This window comes from Ochotona princeps, chromosome 5 (assembly GCF_030435755.1).
Source record: "Ochotona princeps isolate mOchPri1 chromosome 5, mOchPri1.hap1, whole genome shotgun sequence".
NCBI classification, from domain to species: Eukaryota; Metazoa; Chordata; class Mammalia; order Lagomorpha; family Ochotonidae; genus Ochotona; species Ochotona princeps.
Window position 1 is genome coordinate 101,916,458 of NC_080836.1, and position 16,961 is coordinate 101,933,418.

A 16,961-nucleotide genomic window follows, 5' to 3' on the forward strand; every position below is an offset into this window, starting at 1 on the left:
CAAATGAGATGCTGGTATTGCAGGCAGCGGCTCTGCGGACTGTGCTGCAACACTGGTTCCATATGTAACACATTTAAAATTTTCATTTGGACCTGGCACCATGGCCTAGTGGCTAAAGTCCTAGCCTTGAAAGACTGGGATCCCATATGGGCTGCTGGTTCTAATCCTGGCAATTCCACTTCCCATCCAGCTCCCTGCCTGTGGCCTGGGAAAGTAGTCGAGGACAGCCCAAGGTCTTGGGACCCTGCACCCACGTGGGAGACCTGGAGGAAGTTCCTGGCTCCTGGCTTCAGATCGGCACAGCACCGGCCGTTGCACTCACTTGGGGAGTGAATCATCGGACGGAAGATCTTCCTGTCTGTCTCTCCTCCTCTCTGTATATCTGACTTTGCAATAAAAATAAAATAAATCCTTAAAAAAACAGTAAAATAAAATTTTCATTTGATGGAATTTTGGACTCCAGTGTCCTGGACACCTGAAGTCATGTGCATGTAAGCTGGCAGACAGGCGAAGATGGTTCATTGTGAGAACTGTCACAATGCGGTTAGTCTGGTGTTTTTTGACAGACAGCAGGAAATGTACCCAAAAGAGAGTTTGTCAGTTCATAAATTTCTCTTTCATAAATTAAAAGTTTCGGTGGATATTACTGAGATCTGGCCGTGGATTTACTGGAAACCTTTTTTGTTTAGATTTATGTATTTATTTGGAAGGAAGAACTAACCTAGAGAGAGAGAGACAGAAAGAGATCTTAAATCCACTGATTGCCCCCTCAGTAGCCACAGTGGTCGGAGCTGAACAAAGCCAAAACCAGGAAGCTGGAACTCCATCTCGGTGCTCCGTGTGCGTGACCAGGGCCACGTGCGTGGGCCCTCTTTGGTTTTCCCAGGCACATTAGCAGAGAACTGAATTGGAAGCAGAGCAGCCAGGACTTGAGCTGGGTTCATGTGGAGTGCTGGTGCCCAAGGCAGCGAGTCACCGTGCTGCACCATGACGCCAGCCCCTGCTGGAAACTCTGAAAGGCGCTCTAGTGCTATGTCTGTCTCAAAATAGAATTTTGGTTTTATCTCCCACAGGAATTTGCACTACACAAATTGAATGCAGTCGTCAATGACTTCTGGGCAGAAATTTCTGAGTCAGTAGACAAAATGTAAGAAATTACTTAATTTATATCAACTGGAGTTCACAGGCCACCTTGGTCTGTGGATGTGGGCTTGTGGCTTATTAATCATTTAGAAATTTGCTGCTGATGTATGGACTGGCTAGTTAGATTTGGTATTTTTATGGAACACACAGTCTGAACTCAGCCCATCTTTCCTCGTTTCTTTCAGAGAAGTGTTGTACGAAGATGAAGGTTTCCGGAGCAGGCAGTTTGCAGCATTGGTAGCATCGAAAGTATTTTACCACCTGGGTGCTTTTGAGGAGTCTCTGAATTATGCCCTTGGAGCAGGTGACCTCTTCAATGTCAACGACAACTCTGAATACGTGGAGACTATCATAGGTAATTCCCTTCCTGCTGGCAGGGCTTCGCTGGGTCAGCTTCATGCTCACATACAGAGTCTTATGTTTAATTTGATGTTGCCAAATTTCATTTTAATTGGAAAGTCAGAATATTCTTCTAATAGTTTTCTCTGTAGCCTGTCTTTTGTTGTGAGCTCCAACTGAGTGCTAAATGTTTCCATGATTATAGTTTTCTTGTCCAATGAACGTACTGTTGGGATGAAAATTAAAGATACGAAAGTTATATAAGTTCTAGTGCATGAGATCATTATGCGTGTCTATTGTGATGGGGCTGGATGCTTGTAGCTACACACCACAGTTCCTTCTACAGCCGCCTTATGTGGAAGGAACTAACCCTGACTTACAGATGAGCAACTGTAGTTTTGAGATAATAAAGACAAGAGGCAATTAAATAGCAGGGTCAAAATTTTAATCCGGACATGCTTTAAAACCCGTTTTGTTTCTAGTTATAACTGCTGTTTTCTCATTTTTTTTACAAAGATTTCTTTATTACAGAGGGAGAGACAGAGAAGATCTTCCATCCACTAACTTGCTCCTCAAGTCTCCCCAACAGCAGGGACTGAAGTCGAGCGCTCAGGAACCCCATGTTGTCTACTGCGGGGTGACAGAAGACCTGGCACTTGAGTCATCTTCTGTTGTTTTCCCAGGCACATTAACAGGGAGCTTGAATTCAATCCCAGCATTCCTATATGGGAGGGTGACATCACTGGTGTGGCTTAACCCGCTGTGCCACAGTGCTAGCCCCTCATTTGTTTATTCTTGACGTTAGGAGTAATACAAAGGCCAGGCCTTGGGCTTCTGTGTTTCCGTAGGGTGACAGCAGTGTAGCATTTTGTTCAGAGTGTGTAGCTTTAAGAACCAAAAGTGCCTGACTTGATAGATGAAGCAATCCGTCCCTTTCCGGCTTGGCCTGATGACCGTCGGCTCTGGCTCCAGTTGACTGGGCCCTCACGGGGGTGTCCTGTGTCCAGAGTGCACAGTGAGCTGGTAAAGGGGGCAGGGCATGTTCTCCGTCAGAAATGGGGAGGTGCTGCACCAGAGGGTACGAAGAGCACCTCCACGTGCTCCTGAAATTCTGACGAGGGTTTTGTGTTTGCATTTTTTTTTTCTGTCTGTGAATCCTCTGGTGATGAATTTTTTGAGACCTGATGACCTTATTAAGTTAGCTGTTGGAAACTAACTGTACTTGTCACTTTTCTAGTAGTTGCTGGGCTTGCTTGCGGGTGACTGTGTTGATGAGGTTGATGATGTTTCTCCAAAACAATGACTTCCTGAGGCGCAGGGTGCCTTTGCTCCATGTCTCTGAGCAAGCTGTTGGGGTCAGGTGCCCCGAGCACTGAGAGCCACTGAAACTACATTGTGCCCACACATTGTTGCAAGAATTTCCAGTGCCTGGCACCATGGCCTAATGGTTAAAGTCCTCACCTTGAACGCACCAGGATCCCATATGGGCACTGGTTCTAATCCCGGCAGCTCCACTTCCCATCCAGCTCCGTGCTTGTGGCCTAGGAAAGCAGTCAAGGACGGCCCAAAGCCTTGGGAGTCTGCACCCGTGTGGGAGACCTGGAGCAGGTTCCTGGCTCCTGGCTTCAGATGAGTGTAGCACCGGCCATTGCGGTCACTTGGGGAGTGAATTATTGGACAGAAGATCTTCCTCTCTGTCTCTCCTCCTCTCTGTATATCTGACTTTGCAATAAAAATAAATAAATCTTTTAAAAAAAAAATTCCAGCCCTCCTCCAGGGGGTATATGTTCCACACACCTCACATTAAGACATTATTTTATTTGATTTGTGGACACTATTTGATTTGATTTATTTTGTTTTATTTGATTGGTGGAAGGATTTTTTGGAAACCTTTGTAATTGCCTTTTAAAATTGTAACACATTTCAACCTTATTTACCTTAAAGATTTATTATTTATTTTTATTGGAAAATCAGAATTAGAAAGAGAGAGAAAGAGACGGAGAGGTCTTCCATCCACTGGTTCTCTCCCCAGATGAACACAATGGCCAGAGCTGAGCTTTACCTAAGCTAAGTGCCGGGAGGTTCTTCCAAGTCTCCCAGAAGGCTATAGGGGCCCTAGGCCTTGGACCATCCTCTGCTGCTTTCCCAGGCCATAAGCAGGGAGCTGGACTGGAAGTGGGACAGCTGGGACTTAAACCAGTGCCCGTATGGGATGCTGGCGCCACAGGTACAGATTAGCTTGCTATACCGATGTGCTGGCCCCTCATCATTACATATTATACAGCGACGATTATAACACGTTCTATTCTGAAGGTCTAATGTATTTCTAATGTAATCGTTGCTATAACAGGCCTTTTTAAAATATCTTCAATTATGGAAAGTGTTTCTGTTTCAAAAAGGAATAGCAGTTATTTGTAGTCAAGGTTTTAAATAAGGAACATAATGTAACCTTAATCAGAAGAACCAGGATGGTTGAGCTGGCTATTCTGCCTGCAAACGCTGGCATCCATAGGGGCGCTGACTCTTGTCCAGGCTCCCCACTTCCCTTCCAGCTCCCTGCCTGTGGCCTGGAAAGCAGTGGAGGGCGGCTCAAAATCTTGGGACCTGCACCTACATGGGAAACCTAAAGCTCCTGGCTTTAGATCAGTTCATCTCTGGCCATTGTAGCCACTTGGGAATGAGTTAGCAGATGAAAGATCTTTTTCTGTTTTTCCTCTGTAAATCTGCCTTTCCAGTAAAAAGCAAAAAGAACCAATTGGCATCCCAACTGTTTAAAAGAAGAAAGAGAGGAACAATTTGAATAGCGTCAGTCTAATCAGAATTGGTGTATGATCCTCTAGGCTATTCATTATAAACAACAGTATTAATTTGAATATGTGTTTTAGATTTTGAAGTTTTCTTTTTGTTCCTTTACAATTATCTCTTAAGTATGTGTGATTATGAATATAAACATTGTGTTTTTTGGGAAGTTGGTCTGATTCACAAGGTAATCACAATGGCTTTATTTTCATACAGCAAAATGCATTGATCATTACACGAAACAATGTGTAGAAAATGCAGATCTGCCTGAAGGAGAAAAGAAGCCGATCGACCAGAGACTGGAAGGCATTGTGAACAAAATGTTCCAGCGCTGTCTGGACGATCACAAGTACAAGCAGGCGATTGGCATTGCTCTGGAGACGCGGAGACTGGATGTCTTTGAGAAGACCATCCTGGAGTCGGTAGGTGGATGAAGTCACTTTAGAGGTGGTTGGTGAAAGTGAAAAAGCTAATTTAGAAATAATTAGGTGCTTTTGTGTCAAGTGTTTTATCTGTGTTAAAACCTTAGTTGTGCTTTGTGTTCATATCACCTGTCTTGATTCCTTTGAAGTCTTGTGAAGTAAGAAGGCTAAACTGCCAACTACTACTTTCCTATTATCCATTATGGTTAAACTCTACACTGGATTCCTAGTTTGGAGTGTTTTCCAGTCATTAGGATAGTTGCAGGTCACGGTCTGATGTGGATAAGATGCAGGATGAGGTAGATTGGCTGGAGGCTGCAGGCTGCTGGGCTGTGCCGCCTGACCTTCACCTTGCACTCCAGCCATTTTGGCTTTTCTCATCTACATGAACCCTACCCTATTCACCTCCAGCAAAAACAGTTTTTCCCTTTCTTTATCTGCTTGCTTTTTGTTCATAATTCGAAGATCAGATCAATTTCCACTTTAGAAATTTCCAGGAGGCCCTATCACCCAGACCCCCTTGAACCCGTATTGCCAAGAGGTCTGGTTCTTTTGTTAATCTCATTTGCTATTTCATAGTCATTATCATTTGTAAATTACTGTATTTGGGGGTAGATTATAAGCTCTGTCAGGAGAGATACTTTCTGCCTTTTGTCACCACTGTGTTCCCAAAGTCTAAAGGAGAGATTAGCAACAGAAGTGGGGACTGTCTGAATGAGCGAAAGCTTCAGTGTCCTGCTGTGATAGAATGGCCCTTGCTTCATCCTCAGCTTCATCTTTGTGCAGCAGTAGCCTTCCCCTGTCATCTTGTGAATATGATCAACGTATTTGTTGTCATTCATTCAACAAATGTATTTTGAATGCCTACCATGTGCCTTACATTTTTCTAGGCATTGAAGAAAGATTTAGAAACAAACAAGTTTAGGAAAGTTCTCTCCCAAATCAGACAGTCCACTGGGAGAATCTAGCAGAAAAGCAGGCAGGCAGACAGATAAGGAAAAGGGTGGAGAAGAGTTGCTTTTTCTTTTAAGGTTGAATAGGAAATGTGTTACTTTGCATCCCAGAGCGCGTATGCATCTAACTTAAAATCTAAAACTACCTGTGTCATTACTTGTGATGTAACTGATGTTATTAAATTGTGTTTATTTTTTTGTAAAACTTGTAGCCATTCCATGTTAAGCAGATTACGTCACATGTTGGTGACTCATGGCTCACTTTTTTCGAGAAACTGCTCTGGAGCTCTTGTGTTGATAGGGTGGCATTACCAGTGTTAGGGTGCTCTGGAGGATGGCAGGTAAGCAAAGACATACTGTTTAGGTTAGTTTCCTCTTAAGAAGGGGACCAGACAGGTGTGACTGCACCTGGTGTGCAGGGTGTCAGGACTCAGGTGCCCCATCGTGTCCCTGGCTGATGAGAGGATACGGCGGCAGGCCAGGAGCAGTGAGCCTTCAGCAGACACCTTTGCGTCAGAGCCAGTGCCTGGTCAGGTGTACCTGGTTAACAATCAACAGCATCACCCTGTCACAGCATCCCAGGCTTCTTTAGTGGTGATCCTGGGCAGTGCTGAGCAGTTTTTTCAGTCTTTCTTGTGAAGAGTTAGGAATGTGTATTTCCTTTAAAATTTTCATCCAAAATGGTTAACAACTGAAAGTTTTGTTGTTTAAGAGGTTTAAATTGTTGGTTGCCTGGTATAATGAAAGGAGATTGATTCAACTTCTATCATAATCCGATAAAATGTGTCCTTCACGTCTCTCTTTCAGAATGATGTCCCGGGAATGTTAGCTTATAGCCTGAAGCTATGTATGTCTCTAATGCAGAATAAGCAGTTTCGGAATAAAGTGCTGAGAGTTCTAGTTAAAATCTACATGAACTTGGAGAAGCCTGATTTCATCAATGTTTGTCAGGTAATTGTGTTACTCTGCTCCCTGCTGGGCTCCTTCATGTCACAGTAAATCCTGTTGCTTTTTGTTATGTCCCACTGGTGGCTTCTTACACGAGCCCTGGGAGACGAGGCAGGTGGATCTTAAACTGGATCTCACAACACAGAGAACCCATTCTCTGTACAAGTTTTTTGTTTAGAAAATAATCCAGCAAAGTTCTGCGAGCAAGGGGAAGGAAAAGTGCAAGCACAGTCTACACTATGTTTTGTCATTCTAAAAATAATTCAAAGTATAAAAATTATCTGTGATTTTATTATTCACACAGCTGAACCTTGTGGTACAATTTTATCTCCTAGGATAAATTCTTACATTTAAAACCAAATTCAGATCATGAGTAAAAGATATAAAATGCAAAGTCTGTTCCTTTGTCTGTAATTTTCTCCGAGGTGATACATACATGTTTTCTATTGCACCGTGCTGTGTTCATGAATTAGAGGTGTACATTGCTTTGCTTTTTCACGTTATGCATTTTTGTATTCTACTTAGACAGTAGGGTTTTATACATGCTCTTGTGTGCTTTTATTCTTTACCTTTTTTAAAAAATTAGCTTTAAACACTTTTTTAAAAATGCTTTTTAAAGCAAGTTTGAAACAAAAATGCCAGAAGAAACAAGGAAATGACTTACATGATAACAGAGATCGGGAAAGACAAAGGAAGATGTTCCATTTGCTGGCTACTTCTCGGATGGACTGGACCAAGCTGAAGCCAGGAGAAGCCTGAACTAGAACTGTTTCCAGGTCTCCCATGTGGTCCATCTTCCACTTTCTTCTAGGCATATTAGCAGGAAACTAATCAGAATTACAAGTAAAATAGCCAGGACTTGAACTGACACTGGGGTACGGGATGTCAGTGTCGCAGGCAGAAGTTTAGGCTCCAAAGTGATATTGTATATTTCCTTCTAGCTTTTCCTGCATGGGTTTTTGGTGTTTTGTTTGCTTCTAATTATTTTTTATTAGTATCTTAAGATAAATTTTGAAAATGCATATGAAAAATAGTAGTTCTCTGCCTTCTCTATTCAGTTTCATTAGAGGCAATTTTGTTTTTAACTGTCTTGTTATGATTATTAAAAACATGCATTGAACCTTTTTCTTTGGATTTATTTATTTTTATTGTAAAGGCAGATTTACAGAGAGAAGGAAAGACAGAAAGATCAAAAGATATTCCATCTGCTGGTTCACTCCCCAAGTAGCCGCAAGGGTCAGAACTGAGCCTGCCTGAAGCCAGGAGCCCAGATCATCTTCTGGGTCTCCTGCATGGATTCAGGGTCCCAAGGGTTTGGGCTGTCCTCCACTGCTTTCCCAGGCTACAGGCATGGAGCTGGAAGGGAAGTGGAGCAGCTGGGACATAAACTGTCACCTATATGGGATGCCAGCACTTGCAGGGAGACCATCAGCCAGTTGAGCCATTGTGCCAGCTCCAGTCGAACATTTCTCAAACTTATTTGTTTGAAAGTTAGAGGGAAAGAAGCAGATAAAGATCTTTAACTTATGGCTTATTCCTCACTTGCCCCTGACATCCCGGCCTGAACTGGCCTGAGGTCCAGACGCAGGAGCTCAGCCTGTCTTCCACCTAGGTGGCAAGAACCATCATTGTGTTCCTCCAGAGTGCACCTCTGCTTTAAATACCAGCGCCCTGTTGTGGGATATATTCAGTTCAGATAGCATTTTAACTGGCATATCAAATGTGTGTCCCAGTCATGTGCATGAGAAAATATTTGATGAACAAGCACTATGCAGTTAAAATTCAGAAAGGGCTGTAAATGTACAGTGGTGAGTCTCTCGATCGTCCTGCTGGCTGCCAGGGCTCCTTCCCAGGGCCACGCTGTCAGTCGTGCACAGCCCTCCACCCAGCATTTCCCATTATCTTCACTCTCTTGATTGTGCAGTGCTCATTCAGGGTATGTACGTGTCTATGTACCGTTTCTTCCTCCTCTGTTTTTGGTCACTTATTATTGTTAGCACTATTTCCTGTTTTTAACTTAGTAATTTTGATGAGTCTGTTTACTTTGAAGTTGAATTACTTGTTACATAGGGAAACAGAAAATAAAAAATTAAACTGAGTTCTTGAAAAAAATCCTAAGTTATTAGGTAATTGTTAAAGCATATGGCAGATTGTAAGAGAAGAAGGAGAGATACATTAGCATGGTGACTTTCTTGCCTCTGCCAGCTAGCACAGTGTAATGTGTGCTAACCAGAGGAGCGTGGGGATGGAGAAAAGCGTAAGTCAAGTAGCACGTAGATATTTGAAGAAATCGGTGCCAAATACTACTTATTACCGCTGTTAGGAGCAAATTTGCACGACTTTTTTATGGCAAACAGATGCTACTTTCAAGAGAACTTCATCTAGTGCTAGGTGGAAAAATAGAGCGCTTGACTTGATGATTTCCTCTTGGCATTTTCAGATTCCTTCTGCTGCCTGCTGCCCTCTGAGTACCTGGTAGATGATGCTTTCAGTGATGATATAATTATTCTCTGTCTCCGTTTCAGTGCTTGATCTTCTTAGATGATCCTCAAGCCGTGAGTGATATCTTAGAAAAACTGGTCAAGGAAGACAACCTCCTGATGGCTTATCAGATTTGTTTTGATTTGTATGAAAGCGCTAGCCAACAGTTTTTATCGTCGGTAATCCAGAATCTTCGGACTGTTGGCACCCCTATTGCTTCTGTGCCTGGGTCCACCAATACGGGCACCGTTCCAGGACCAGAGAAGGACAGGTACAAGTATTATTTTTTTAATCTTTTTTTTTTTTTTAAGATTTATTTTTATTGGAACGTCAGATATACAGAGAGGAGGAGAGACAAAATTATCTTCCGTCTGCTGATTTACTCCTCAAGTGGCTGCAATGACTGGAGCCAATACAAAACCAGGAGCCAGGAGCTCCCTCGGGTCTCCCACATGGGTGCAGGGTCCCCAGCCTTTGGGCCGTCTTTAACTGCTTTTTCCAGGCTACAAGATGGGAGCTGGATGGGAAGCGAGGCTGCCAGGACATGAACTGGCGGCCTATGGGATCCCAGCGTGTTCAAGGCTAGCACCTTAGCTGCTAGGCTACAGTGCCAGGCCTTCACTTTAAAAAAAAATAATTTGTCTTTCTTTGAAAGGCAGAGTTACAAAGAGAGAGTGCTTCCCTCTGCTGGTTCATTCCCCACATGGTTTGACCAACCAATCTGAAGCCAGAAGCCGGAAATCTTCCAGGTCTCCCACATGCTCAGGGGCCCAAGCACTTGGGACATTCTCCACTGTTTTCCCAGGTCATTAGCAGGGAGCTGGATTGGAAGTGGAGCAGTTAGGACTTGAACTGGTATCCATCTGGGATGCTGTCATTGCAGGCAGAGGCTTGACATGCTGTGTGTTGGCACCATCCTGTGAAATTCGTTTTCTTAAGCTTCTCTGAGGGAGGCTTGTTTAGGATAGTTTGCTTAGCCTCACTGTAGTCTAGAGCATCTTCTGTTGAGTTTGTGCCATCTGAAATAGAGAGTTATGTTCAAAAGCAACTGTTTTCTTTTCTACCTTTGCCTTCTTCTTCATCCCTTCCCTTATGTTGTATTCTCTCCCTGGCATTTTCTCTTCACTGTGGTGAGAAGATCTTCCAGTGAGAGGCTGCTGGCCAGTGAGCTTTGAGAGTTGTTTGGGCCCCAGCTCTTCACCTCAAACTGGTTTTCCAGCTGGTAGTTGTCTCCCTCCATTTGATTGTGTCTTGAAAGTAGGAGAAACACCCTTTATCTGTTTCTATTGTATTTGTTCAAATATTTGCTAGTCAGTTGCTTTGTGTGTTTTTGTAAATTTACTGTGGAAAAAATTCAGTGACTAAGCTGCTTGAATCTTAACAGATACCTAAAATGCTTCCTTATTTTCCTTTCAGTAATATTTACAAGGGACACATGATTTTCCTACAGAATATTTAGTTTAAACTTGTTTCAAATCTGTGTTAGAAAACTGCCTCCCATTATATCCAGAAAAGATTTACTTGGTTATTGATGGTAGGTTCTCTTTGTTTTAGTGACTCGATGGAAACAGAAGAGAAGGCAGGCAGTACACCTGCAGCAAGAACTCCAGAAGCGGTAAGAGCGCTCTCCCTGAAGAGTGACAGGACCAGGAAAGAGAAAGAGAGTTGTTTTCCATCTGCTTCTTCCTCTGCGAGTGGCCACCACAGCTCCAGCTGGGCTGGGCCAAAGCAAGGAGCCAGGGTCTCTATTTTGATCTCCCTCTTGCAATGCCTTCCCATGCACGTCAGCAAGAAGCTGGGCCATAAGCAGAGTCGTCAGGACTCAGAACGGCTCCATTTTGGAGTGCCACCACCGCAATAAACTGCTTACCCACTGTAATGCAACACCAGTCCCAATAATGCTATCTAACATGTATTTCACAGTGTATTGTAAATTCTTTTTTCTCAAAGTATTCTTTTTTTTTTCTAAAATTATCTAAGTAATTTTAAAAAACATTTTCTGAAAAAGTAAAACTTTATTTTTATAAAATTTATTTATCTGAAAGGCCAGTTTACAGCAAAAGACGGAGACATCTTCCATCCACTACCCAAATGGCCGCCATGGCTGGACCTGGACCAAGCCAAAGCTAGGAGCCAGGACCTTCTTCAGGGTCCCAGACTGATGTAGGGACCAAGCACCTGGGCTGTCTTCTGCTGCTTTCTCAGGCACAGTGATGGAGCCAGAACTTGAATGAGCACCCATATGGAATGTCGACGATACTACAGGTGGCACCTTAACCCATTATACCATACTGCTAGCCCCTGATAAAGCATCAAGGATAGGTCCTTGAGGCCAGCATTGTGACATGGGAATTAAGCTGATGCCAGGATACCAATACCAATTAAAGAGCCAGCTGCTTGCTTCCAATCCAGTTCCCTGCAATTGTACCTGGGAAGGAAATAGAAGATAACCAAGTCTTTGGGCTCCTGCCTCCCCCATGGGATACCAGAATGGATTTCTAGGCTCCCAGCTTCAGCCATGGCCATTTTGGGAATAAACCTACAGAGATCTCTTATCTCTGCCTTTCAAATACATAAGTAAATCTTTAAAGAAAAAAAAAAAAAGTGGGTCCAGGAAAGCATTTAGAAGAAATCAGATTTTTATAGGTCTTTACCAGACTCTGTTTCTAGTAACTTCAGAATTTCTTCTCACAAGGTGAGAACGAAGTTTGACCTCAGTCATATGGCGGGGGCAGGTTTGTGACTCTGGTTTGCAAGGTGTATAGTGTAGCAAAGTCTGGGGTCAGAGGTAGCACGCTGGTTTGCTGAATGTGAGTGATGTCCCTGTTAGGACTTGTGCTTTAAGAGGTCAGGTATGTAAACTTCAGCTTGAAGTTGAATGGGGAGCTTGTGCTGATGGGTTGGTAATGCATGAGATCACATCATTAAAGATACTTGGAGCTCTCTCTCTCTCTTTTTTTAATTTTTGTTTTTGAAATTTATCATATAATTCTGTTTAGTCTGAGATTCCCCGCCCCCCAATTTCCACCCCCCAACTGATTTTTCCCATAATATCACAACTCTTCATAAGGAGTTGCAGTTCCACCAGTCTGCTATTTAAGTGTCCCCAACGTTGCTGGTACAGACAATGTCAGACAGTCCATGCTATCTATTTTAAGTAGGGAATTTCTTATCGAATTTACTATGTTGTCTATGAAGTAATTTTCCTGCACTGGAAATCATTCTCTTTCAACTAAATGATAATTGAATCTTGGATCTTTTAAAATGTGGGTTTTGTTGATTATTTGAACTTTACTGATATTTACAATAAATTTGGCTTAGTGAATTTCAGTAATACATGGATTTTCACTCTTTCTTGTTTGTTTATTTTAGCAAAGTCCAGAACCAAAGGACCAGACTTTGAAAATGATTAAAATTTTAAGTGGTGAAATGGCTATTGAATTACATCTGCAGTTCTTAATACGAAACAATAACACAGACCTCATGATTCTAAAAAACACAAAGGTAGGAAATTACTTATAATGGAAATCTTTGTTGCTGTTTTAAAGATTTTTTTTTCTTTTGAAAGGCAGTTTACAGGGAGAAGAGACAGAGAAAGAGATCCTCTATGCACTGGTTCACTCCCCAACTGGTTGTAATGGCTAGCACTGAGTCAATCCTTGCTACTTCTGGATCCCCCAGCTGGGTGCAGGCTCCAAGGACTTGAGCCATCCACTATATTCCCTGGCAGAAGCGGGGAGCTAGATCAGAATGGAGCAGCCAGGACATGAACCAATACTCATAGGGGTGGTGGGGCTAAGGCTGAGGTTCAGTGTGTTATACCATCACACCACTCCCTATAAAGCTGTTTTGTCTTGTTTTGTTTTGCTTATATTTATTTTGTGTTGAAGCTTCATTTATCTCATTCCTAACTGAGGAAATTAGTATTTAACTTGAATTTGTAAGAAGCTTAGTAGATTTTGTTTAGTTTAAACATGCATATTTTCACATATACATGTAGCAGATAAGTGGATAAAACTTTCAGATTACTGATGGAATTTCTGTGTCAGTTTCCTATTGACTGCCGAACTCTAGTGTAACTGTATGCATGTATGGTAAAAAAAAAAAAATTATTGTTTCTGTAGGATGCAGTACGAAATTCTGTATGTCACACAGCAACTGTCATAGCAAACTCCTTTATGCACTGTGGGACGACCAGTGACCAGTTCCTTAGGTAAGTATGCTTGGAGTGTTTCGCTTATGTTTAAAGTCATCTTTAAATAGACTATGTGTTATATGCTTGCAGAAAGTTTTTCTTGTTGACCAGGCTCAAATTGTAATGTTACTGTTTTACATATTTATTAGTCACATGTGTCTTCTTGTTTTAAAACAAGATTAATTTTCCTTCATTAATTGGCTTGACTGTAGGCATTTGAAGGAAATACTTTTTTAGCTCTGAAAATTTTAGTATAGTTTTGATTTTGCTCATAGTAGAATTCTATATTCATCTTTTAAAATCCTCAGTATTAAGAATAACTTAGGAAATAAAATAGAATCAGCAGTAACCTGAGATCCACAAGTGAAATGATTTGAAATGGCTCAAGATAGTGTTTTGAGTTTTTTGTGTCTTGGGATTTTTAGAAAGATGGATTTACTTATTTATTTGAAAGTCAAAGTTACAGGGAGGAGAAGCACTCTGGCACACTGACTCACTCCCTTAAGACTACAACAAAGCCATTCAGAAATAGAGCAGCCAGGATGTGAAACAGTACCTGTGTGTGATACCAGCATGGTTGTTTTTAACCTCAGTGTTTTAAAAGTCTTATGTGATGTATCTGTTTTAATAGTATCACTGCATTTCTTTTTTTCTTATAGAGATAACTTAGAATGGTTGGCCAGGGCCACCAACTGGGCCAAATTTACTGCGACAGCCAGTTTGGGTGTAATTCATAAGGTAAAACATGCTGATCCGTATGAAGTAGCATCAGAAGCAATTTTGCTGGGGTGAAGAGAAAAATAAACATATGAATCATTGACAAGTACATTTTTTATATATATATAAAGATTTATTTTTTTTTTTATTGGAAAGTCAGATATACAGAGAGGAGGAGAGACAGAGAGAAAGATCCTCCCTCTGATGATTCACTCCCCAAGTGAGTGCAATGGCCGATGCTATGCCGATCCGAAGCCAGGATCCAGGAACTTCCTCCAGGTCTCCCACGCGGGTGCAGAGTCCCAAGGGTTTGGGCCGTCCCTGACTGCTTTCCCAGGCCACAAGCAGGGAGCTGGATGGGAAGTAGAGCTACTGGGACTAGAACCGGTGCCCATATGGGATCCTGGCACTTTCAAAGCGAGGACTTTAGCCGCTAAGCCACAGTGCCAGGCCCGACAAGTACATTTTGTTAGGTCACATCAATCATATTACAAGAAAGAAATAAAAAAAAAAAGAGATAAATAAGTTAGTAAGCTATATGTATATGTTTTTCTTTCTTTTTTTTTTTTTTTTAGACTGTGTTTTTATTTGAAAGTAAGATATACAGAGAGAAGGGAATATAGAGAGAAAGATCTTCCATCTGCTGGTTCACTCCCCAAATGACGACAATGGCCAGAGCTGAGCTGATACACAGCCAATCCGAAGCCAGGAGCTTCTTTGGGTCTCCCATGTGGGTGCAGGATCCCAAAGCTTTGAGCCATCCTCCACTGCTTTTCCAGGCCACAAACAGGGAGCTGAATGGGAAGTGGGGCTGCCGGGATTAGAACCAGCTCCCATTTAGAATCCTGGCGCATGCAAGGCGAGGACTTTAGGCGCTAGGTTACTGCACCAGCCATTTATGTTTTTAAAAAGGTAAAAATCCAGGCCCGGGGGCGTGGCCTAGCAGCTAAAGTCCTCGCCTTGAATGCGCTGGGATCCCAAATGGGCACCAGTTCTAATCCCGGCAGCTCCGCTTCCCATCCAGCTCCCTGCTCTGTTGCGCTCATTTGGGGAATGAATCATCAGATGGAAGATCTTCCTCTCTGTCTCTCCTCCTCTCTGTATATCTGACTTTGTAATAAAAATAAATAAATCCTAAAAAAAAAAAGGTAAAAATCCTTTTCTGATAGTGACTAAGCCATTTTTCAGTGAATTGAAATGTTATTTGTATGTTTTAAAAAGAATTCAGGAAAGTATTATTTTTTAAAAGGGGAAACAGCATGCTCATATCCTTGCTTTTCTTTCTTTTTTTTTTTTATTTTTTGAATTTATTTATTTATTTTTTTTAAGGTTTTATTTATTTGAAAGAGAGGGAGAACCAGAGATCTTCCATTTTCTGGTCCCTACCTACCCACCCCCCCCCAGCTCCTGCCCCAGACAGCTGCAGCAGCAGGGCCAAGCTAGGCTGGAGCCAGGAGCTCCATCAGGGTCTCCAACTACCCACACAGTTGGGCCATCTTCTGCTTTTCTTAGACTTTGCAGGTTGCTGGATCAGAAGTGAGGCAGTTGAGCTAGAAGCCAACACCCCTGTGGGATGTCTGGGTTACACATAGCAGCTTTACTTGCTACACATTATGGTTTCTACCAAGGAGGTGACTGGTCTCTTAAAAGCTCTCCTCTCCCCTCCATGAGTGAGCTGTAGGGAGAGGGCTCCTCTGCTTCCTCCTGTCATGGCAGAGGCAGAAATCGTGTAAAATGTTATATCTTTTTTTTCTCTCACTTTTTGTTGACATCTCTGTGGTTTACGTTTTCAGGGTCATGAAAAGGAGGCATTACAGTTAATGGCAACGTACCTTCCCAAGGACACATCTCCTGGATCGGCCTATCAGGAAGGGGGCGGTCTCTATGCGTTGGGTCTCATTCATGCCAATCACGGTGGTGATATAATTGACTATCTGCTTAATCAGCTGAAGAATGCCAGCAATGATGTAAGTACTGAAATGGAAAACTAAATCCTCATTACTTAGAAGTACAGGAAAATGTTATATTTACTAAATCATGGGATTTCATGGGACTTCAGAATAAACAAAACAGTATTGTTCTCATAAAACTTGTTTTTTAAGATAAGTAATTTTTTTTCACTTCTATAAGCTGAAGTTTGTAAGTATGATGGATGATGAGCAGAAGTCTTAGGGTGTTATAAACATGCGTGACCTTAGTTGTCATCTAGTCCAACCCTGTCATTTCACTGGAAACAGGACCCCAAATTACACACACTCTCTTAGAAATAATAATTTTTGAGTTCTTTTTTTTTTATTTTTTTCTGAAATTTCTGAGAGGAAGAGTGCAAGCTCCTATCCCGATTCAATCCTCAGAAATGATAGGATTTGGACGGGAGCCTAAGAAGGGACCTGGAATGCAATCCAGGTCTCCCACTTGAGTAGCAGGAAACGAATCCCTGGAGCCACTGGTGCTGCCTCAGGCCTGTGCTGGTAGGAGGCTGGAGGCTGGGGGTCCAGCTGCCAGTCAAGTCCAGGTACCCCTGTGTGGCAGGCAGGCTCCTAAACAATGCCTCAACTGCTAGGCGAAGACCCACCCAGGAATTTTTTTTTTTAGTATAACTCTTGGAAAAGCTTATGAAGCAGCCTTTATTTTTGTTTTGTTGTTTGCTGGTTTGTTTTTCTTTTCGTTTAAAATTTATTTATTTGAAAGAATTAGAGATTGAGATTTTCCATCCATTGTTTCACTCCTCACATGGCCACAATGTCCAAGACTAAGCCAGGCCAAAGCCAAAGCCAAGAGTAAGGAGCTTCTTTCAGGTCTGTCTTGTGGTTGGCAGGTGCCCAACACTTGAATCATTCCACTCTTTTTCCCATACCAGTAGCAAGGAGCTAGATCAGAACTGCAGCAGTGGGACATCCCTATGGGATGCCATTATTGCTGGCAGCAGCTGTCCTTGCTGTGCCTCAGTGCTAGCCCTGCATC

General features: G+C 42.4%; 1 protein-coding gene across 2 annotated transcripts in view; it reads left to right on the forward strand.

Moving 5' to 3' along the window:
- PSMD1 (proteasome 26S subunit, non-ATPase 1) overlaps nucleotides 1-16,961 on the forward strand; it is a 79,797-nt gene that overhangs the window by 5,667 nt on the left and 57,169 nt on the right. Inside the window, exons 3-12 of one of the 2 annotated variants that reach the window (XM_058665099.1) lie at nucleotides 1,074-1,147; nucleotides 1,329-1,498; nucleotides 4,498-4,703; nucleotides 6,464-6,607; nucleotides 9,130-9,356; nucleotides 10,640-10,700; nucleotides 12,458-12,589; nucleotides 13,210-13,298; nucleotides 13,940-14,018; nucleotides 15,791-15,964. In XM_058665099.1, coding sequence (XP_058521082.1) covers nucleotides 1,074-1,147; nucleotides 1,329-1,498; nucleotides 4,498-4,703; nucleotides 6,464-6,607; nucleotides 9,130-9,356; nucleotides 10,640-10,700; nucleotides 12,458-12,589; nucleotides 13,210-13,298; nucleotides 13,940-14,018; nucleotides 15,791-15,964 — 1,356 coding nt within the window. The remainder of the gene's footprint in view (nucleotides 1-1,073; nucleotides 1,148-1,328; nucleotides 1,499-4,497; nucleotides 4,704-6,463; nucleotides 6,608-9,129; nucleotides 9,357-10,639; nucleotides 10,701-12,457; nucleotides 12,590-13,209; nucleotides 13,299-13,939; nucleotides 14,019-15,790; nucleotides 15,965-16,961) is intronic. The other variant, XM_058665100.1, reaches the window with a different exon arrangement.